General features: G+C 36.4%; 1 protein-coding gene across 1 annotated transcript; it reads left to right on the top strand.

Moving 5' to 3' along the window:
- The first annotated feature begins 4,572 nt into the window (after window positions 1-4,572).
- On the top strand, window positions 4,573-7,389 carry LOC135720307 (uncharacterized). The gene is made up of 5 exons (XM_065242348.2): window positions 4,573-4,594; window positions 4,725-4,845; window positions 4,926-5,084; window positions 5,346-5,441; window positions 6,591-7,389. The coding sequence occupies exons 3-5, from the start codon at window positions 5,007-5,009 to the stop codon at window positions 6,909-6,911; spliced, it is 495 nt and encodes a 164-aa protein (XP_065098420.1). The 5' UTR covers window positions 4,573-4,594; window positions 4,725-4,845; window positions 4,926-5,006; the 3' UTR covers window positions 6,912-7,389.
- Window positions 7,390-7,857: the final 468 nt, after the last annotated feature.

Here is a 7,857-nt window from a genome sequence, read left to right as displayed (position 1 = left end):
AACAATGATATTCTGAAGAAGGGAAACGTCATGTAAATATGTCACATCGAACCTTACATCTGGGGAATTATCTGTGAAAGCTCAAACTGTGAAGAATCTCCAGTTAAAAACGGGAACGCGAAAGAGCTCGTGCAAGATGCAGTGTTAGGAACGTTACTTTAAAAAAGTAATTAGTTATAGTTACTAATTACTTCTCACAAATAGTAACTGAGTTAGTAACTGCGTTACATTATTATAAAAGTAATGAATTACCAGGAAAAGTAATTACTGCGTTACTTAAAATTTTTTTATATTTCAAATAACTTATGCACCTTACAAAATTAAATATGTTAAATGACTAAAATGGATACTAAAGAGAAATCACAAATTTTGTGGCAGCATGTGACGATGTGATGTGCTTTATTAGATCAGAATTACTTGCCACAGACGTGGAGAGACGTTTTCTTCATGGGCATAAGTTGCACATTACACAAACATTATTGCCTTTCACCTCAACAATGGAAAAGTAGTGCTTTATACTTCGTGTTTGCGACCGCTACCTTTGAGCGTGTTGTACTTGCCATCGCCCTGTCGCTGGTGTTTTCGGAGTGATTGATGCGCGATGACCGGTGCTTTGAGATGGGGCACAGTCAGCAGCAGCACCGCTGCTCGTTGAGAAGAGAAAACGACGCGTATTTTCATGTCAGTCTACAAAAGTCTCCAACCACGCCGGAAAAGATAGCTAGATTTGTCCTATAAAGTCGCTAAAGTGATAGAAAGTTGCTAAATCTAGCGACAAAGTGACCAAGTTGCTCAGACTTTTTAACACTGCTGCTCGCTCCTCTGACTTGGACTGCGCGTGTGGGCGGGCCTTTTTGTGAACTCTGCCTCTGGTTGGCTACCGATGGAAATTAAGCCAATCACCATCCGTTATGTTTCTCACAACACACACAAGAGAAAAACAGTGTTTGGCTGAGAGAGTGAGCATCTCGGCTGAAAATCACTATTCACTACAGTAAGATCAATTTTAGTAACGCGCAGCATTTTAATGTCAGTAACGATAACGGCGTTATAACGGGGGAAACAGTAATTTATTTGATTACTCGTTACTGAAAAAAATAACGCAGTTACTAACGCCAATTACTTATAACGCCGTTATTCCCATCACTGGCAAGATGTAATATCAGGAGCAGGTCTTTTCAGTATTAAATACTACAGCAGAGACGGCTTCCTCTGAACAGGTAAGGCATCTATTGAAACATTTTCAATTTCATTTAGTCATAACAAACATGACAGTTATTACTTCTGTGTTTCCCACAGACTTTTTCATTTTTGAATGCAGGCAAAGACGCAAAATGCCACCGTCCCCACTCAATGGGATCTTGCGCACTCAGCATGCACGACCGCCCTCCCTGCAATGACATTCTTGGCGCCTTCACATGGGGGATGCGTTAAGTATAAGCGGGGCGTGGCGACTCATGCCACGTGAGAGAGAGGTAGTGAAAAACATACTGTGCAAAAAAACGTATTTGTAGCGGTTGGGTTTTTTTGGTGGGCCGCCTTAAGAGAAACACTGTACTTGTTAATATGCCATGTTTTCTGATATATGACACTTTGGATTTACTTGTAACTTTCATTTTGATGTAAAATGTCAGATGTACTCTGATGCGGTGATCACAGATATCATATAAATCTGTGCAGAGTATCGGGGAGAAGCACAACACACGTACAGAAAATGATTTCGCAAATAACTACAATGTTATAGTTCAAACTGAGATGGCGATAGAGACGCCAAAGCTTATGGATTGCAGCTTTAATGCCATTTATTTAAACCCAGTCTATGATCAAAACTTCGCATTCCTGCAATTGTTGCATACCTAACATTAAATAGCTTCCTATTCCTGTAACTCATCAATCCTGTTCCTGTTTCTAAAAATGAAGTAAGTTTCAGCCAGGCTATTTAGTCATTGTGTAAATGGAACATAATGCTATTGGAGCTCTGTACCCAATGGGCCATAAAGCTCGATCCAGCCTTAGTGAGGGAAGTATGCCTGCTACACTGGGTATATCACTAAGTAGAGACATCAGAGCCCAAGTGTAAACATCATTTGGACACTGCAGTTTTTCCACTCAAATGGGTTTGATGTTGATGAAGAGAGACCTCCTTTCACTGTAAAAAATCCAACTTGCAAATTGTTAACTCAGTTTAAAATTTTAAGTTGAGTGGGCAAATTTTTGACTGCAATGTTGAGTTTACTTATAAAAACTATTTAACTGCAAGTGAACTATTATTTTGTCCAGTAAACAGAAACAATTAAGTTGAGAAAACGTAATATTTCGATTTTTAATTTCGACCGTTAAACTTCCTGTTGTTACGCATGCGCGGTCTGTCGTCGCGGTAACTAGCACGGGGTTTCCCTCTTCAACCACGCTGACGAAGGGACTCGGGAGGATTTCGTCTGTTAAGAGGTAAGTTTTTATTTTATTGTTGAAATTAAGATAAATAAAGTGTACTCCTAAACTATAAAGTGCAATGTTATGTTCCTAAAAAATAACTCATTTCTCATTCTATAGCACGTTGTATTTTCAAACAAGCTCAGACAGCGATATCAATCTTCATAGTTCAGCTGCTAACATTTGAAGGTCATAAAAAATACACGGTTAGAGTGTGTCAATTAAAACAATTACATATATAGAAGTGGATTTTGTGTGGTAGATAGTGTTAATTTTGTTCATAATGTTCGTCCTCTGTTTACTACAGGCATACTGTGCTGTAACATTAAGTTATACACGACCAAGTGTTCAGAACATGTGATTGAACCGTAATATAAGTTTGATTTAGTCTTCAAACGATTATAGAAATAAGATTATCTCCATAAAACGTTATTGTTCCACATTCTGTTATTTTGTTTTATAGTGGCACGCTTTAAATATTTTACGATATTATTTCATTCTTATTAACGTAGCATATGTGTGGTATATGGTAGGGCTGGACCAGAATATTCGTTCCGTGGGTTGACATTCGATTTTCAGTTTTGAGATTGGAATATATATATATATATATATATATATATATATATATATATATATATATATATATATATATATATATATATATATATATATAAATATTTTACTGCGTTAATACAGAGCTTTTGCCAAGCAGGAAGTGCGCTTCACGCTCCCGCTCTATAGGTGGCGCAGAGAGACCAACATCCATAGCCAACAGCCACCAAACGCCACCAGTGAAAGAGATCGCCTCGAACGTAAAGCGCGCTTCCTGCTTTGTCGTTCACGCTAATAGTGTTGTAAATAACGTTCAGTTTCTTGCAAAAACTGATTGATTTGCTTCACAAGACGTCAATATGTCACACGTAGTTGTGGGGGATTACTTTTGTATTGGATATATATGCTTTACCTCTCGACGTGGCGGATCGGTTGACTTGCATGACGGAGCACTGGGGTTTCTGCAAAATATCTTCTTTATTGTTCTACTGATGAAAAAAACATATTGGATGCTGTAAGTGTTATAAATAAACTAGATTTTGAATGTATGCTAACGTTTTATTACAGTTTGTTGAACTTCGTTCATTTATTTTCGTTGTTTTATTTAAGTAGCCTACACTTTACATTGTCAGTAATTACTGTGCTGCTAATTTCTGATACGGGAGTGTTTGTTTGTTAGAAAAATGTTAGGCTACCTTATTAAAAGTATTGCTCTTGTGTTTTGTTTCACTAATGTTGTTCTAGCATGGCGCCTGATAGGCACACCGCTTCCGGCTTGCGCTGTTCTGTAGTATTTTTAAAGTTTATTAATTCTAAACGTGTCACATCATGTCCATATTGCACGAAAAAAAGGCTCTACACTCCCTTGGGTCCGCAGCAACATATCCGCCACATGTGTACAACTGTAAACAGACAGACACACACACACACACACACACACACACACACACACACACACACACACACACACACACACACACACACACACACACACACAGAGATTCCTGCCTTTATTAAAGAGAAAAATATGTTCATCCCCTCCTTCCGAAGCTTCGAAATTCGAATATTTGATTTGATTTCTACTAGAGCTTCAAAGCTCAAAAAATGGTATTCGGAACAGCCCTAGTATATGGTAACACTGTAAATTAAGGTCTCGTTCTTTAACATTAGTAAATGTATAAATTTACAATGAGCAATTCATTTTTTACAGTATTTATTAATCTTTAATAATAGTTAATAAAAAAACGGTTGTTCATTATTTGTTTGTTTTAGTTCATAGTGCATTAACTAATGTTAACACATAAAACTTTTGATTGTAATAATGTATTAGTAAATGTTGAAATTAACACTGAGATTAATAAATGCTGTACAAGTATTGTTCATTCTTCGTTAATTACCTTTAATGTTAATTTTGTAGAAATGTAACATTGCACATCTCTAACTAATTCTTCTTCTTTTTATAGATTTGGAATGCAGTGTAAGTTTTGCAAATTTGCCCACAGTAGCAGAGAGGTCCTTTTGAAACACTACAGATTTCACCATTATCAAGTACGATCCTGGCAGCAGCCTTGCTTGTATACTGACTGCATCTGCACTTTCAAAACTGTAGGTGCGTTAAAATCACATTTGTCAAGAGCACACAAACAGACTACTGCAGTTAAAGAGCACTTTAATTTTTCATGTGAGTTATGTGATTTTAAAGATGTTTGTCAACCATCTCAGTTTTTAAACCATATCAGGAATCATTTGAAGAAACACGACACAGTCAAATTCCCACTGAGAAGAAAGGAAATAGTCGACAAAGAACCTCTTGTGGCTGATGTCCTAAGGGAATGGCCAGCATTGTTTTTGGAAGATCAGGTAAGTTTTTAAATATGAATTGACTTGTGTTTTTTACATTGTGTAGACTTTATTCTTACTGTTAACTATGTTTTTTAAAGGTATCTGCTGAGTTTTACCGGATTACTCAAACCAACCTGAAGAGTACCTTTTTCTCATCTTTGGATGAATATGCATCACCGATGATCAAGCTGTACAGAGCCCGTGGTGGAGCATATGGAGAGGAAATGAAAACCCTCCTGGACCAACTTGATAATCAGGTATTTATCAAATCTCTCTCAAGAATCTCTGGTTAAAGTGAACTAACATGATATTTTTGGATGCTACCCCTTTTTTAATGTGAAATGTAGGTATTTGTGCATGCAATCGATCTGCAAAGTTACAAAGTCCACATGAAAGTTTGATGATTTCTTGAAAAGAAAACCTCTGCCAGTAAAACTTACATTTGGAGCGTTATTTCTGCTTCTGGTTGGATATAACATGTATATAATTTGTTCTGTATTTGTTTTTCTGTCTTTCAGACCTCTGATGTCCTTGCTCATAGAAAGGCTACAGCTCTCAAAGGGCTCCCGGTGTTTATGAGAGAAAAATCAGGAAACTTTCTGAGGACTTGCCTGGTAAGAAGATGCATCAACTAACTGTTTTATCTGACATGAGGCAGGGCAGGGAAAAGAGAAATTAGGAGACAAAGTGATGGTAAAAAAAAGTTTATTTAATACTTGGTAATGCTTAAAGGATAATTCTGGTATTTAACACTTTGAGTCTCATTTCTGGTTTGTTTTGGATGAACTACAGTGATGGACAATGAAATTTTGACAATGGGTCGTCTCTTGACTTTTTGACTCGTTTAGAAGCGTCTCTTGACTGCTTCAGAATGGAAGTCAATGACCATGCACAAACATGTCATTAAAACAACACTTAACGTTCATTTTCAAAACTGTGCTACTCACCGAGTGGTTCGTGGTGTTCGTTGATGATTAAAAACAAATATATTAAACACGACAGCAACTGTATTTTGCTACACTACTTGTTTTTAATCATCAACAAACACCACGAACCACTCGGTGAGTAGCACAGTTTTGAAAATGAACGTTAAGTGTTGTTTTAATGACATGTTTGTGCATGGCCCTTGACCTCCATTCTGAAGCAGTCAAGAGACGCTTCTAAACGAGTCAAAAAGTCAAGACACGGAAGATATTTAGAAGAATGTCATTAACCAGACAGTTTCTGGTCTTTTTGACTTCCATAGTAGGAAAAAATATATACTATGGAAGTCAATGAGACCATGAAACTGTCTGGTTACTGACATTCTTCTAAATATCTTCCTTTCTGTTGAGCAGAAGAAAGAAATTCATAAAGGATTGAAACAACATGAGGGTGAGTAAATGATGACAGAATTTTCACTTTAGAGTGGAGTATCCGTTTAACTAATGAAACATTATTGTTAAGTGTTACCGTTTTAATTTTTCTCAGTGATCAGTCTGATTTCACCTGAGGGCACAAATTCATTAAGTGTTATGCCAAAGCGAACACAATGGAATATTACTGTTTCGCAATATTGAGACATTGAAAAACTTGATATTGAGACATTCCCTCTGATCTTCAACCTGTGAAAACAATAAAGTACACATTCATGAGATTAAAAAAGTGTAGCAATAGTAAAGAATAAATAAAATTAAAGAGTGTACAAGAATATGAATACAGCAGATATAAACTAAGAGAAATTAAATTTACTAACCCTGTTTTTATGCTGCTTTTTACTCCAGGACACAGAGCCAGAAGACCAATACACAAAGGGGATGAAGATGGGCATCTTAAGTATCGTCAAAGACAATGTTGGTACCATCCATTCCAGTCCAAATGTAAGGTGTCTATCTGTTGTTCTTGAGGAGCTAGTTGTGCTGGATAATGTCCAAGACCTTCCCACTGCTGTTGTTCTCCTGTTTGGGTTGATTTACTGCCTGAACATGAACTATCCCAAAGAACTTAAATACACTTTTGAAACTATTCAAAAAGTGTTTATTGGCCTTGACCCCCAGTGCTCACAACGGGTCCAGTCATTCAAAAACAAAGTAATGTCTATGTAGCTGCAGTCAATAAGCAAGGCAAGCACTAATTTGTTCTTCCAGTTCTTCCCGTTCAGAAACTTAAGATTTGAGTTTTAATGTAAGGTGAAATGTTGTTTTAACAGTTTGTTACTTGATTACTTTAGCAAGTTTGTTGCATGGATGTGCTAAATGTAAGACAACATTTTAAAATACCATTCAAGGTGTGTTGTAACTGTTTTATCAGCATTTTAAGCTTGATACTGTAGCACTTAAAGACAAATGTTTTTACTCCAGCACTTTAAAATAATTTGTGTTGTATAATGCCAGCACTTTAAAAGCATTGCAAGATTGGAGGATAGTAGAACTTTACATGTTGATGATTAGAGTATAGAACTTTACATTAAAATTTCTGTACCACAGAAAATGTGTTTTGCAAAGTTTGAATAAAAAATGTTTGTATGTTGAAAGTCTTTGCATTGCATTTACAGTAATCCCTGCATTTGGATTCTTATAATGTCAGGGCCATATAATAATTTGGGTGACAAAATAGTATGTAAAATTAGGTTAGAAGAAAATTTTAAGTTGAATAAACTAAAAAAAAATAAAAGTTGAGTTAACTTAAAAAAATAAAGCAACCAGCTGCAAAGCTTTTTTGAGTTTACTGAACTTCAGGAACTCCGTAGTTGTGCTTACTCATTTCTCTGAGTTGGACTGGTAGTTGGATGAACTTCGACCACTGAAGTTGAGTAAACTCAAAAATGCTTTGCAGCTGGTTGCTTTATTTTTTTAAGTTTACTCAACTTTTAATTTTTTACAGTGTTGAAAGCGCAACGATCTGCACTATAGATGATCGATGCTGCTGGGAATGGACAGTAATTATTTGTGTTGCCGAGTGGGGGTGGCTGTGCCTAAAGATATGGAGCAAAGTTCTGTGTTTTTTATCGTCTTTATCTCACCACCAGCCTTTTGATCTGGATGATAGTCA

This window comes from Paramisgurnus dabryanus, chromosome 5 (assembly GCF_030506205.2).
Source record: "Paramisgurnus dabryanus chromosome 5, PD_genome_1.1, whole genome shotgun sequence".
Lineage (NCBI taxonomy): Eukaryota > Metazoa > Chordata > Actinopteri > Cypriniformes > Cobitidae > Paramisgurnus > Paramisgurnus dabryanus.
This window is presented reverse-complemented; position numbering and strand designations above follow the sequence as displayed.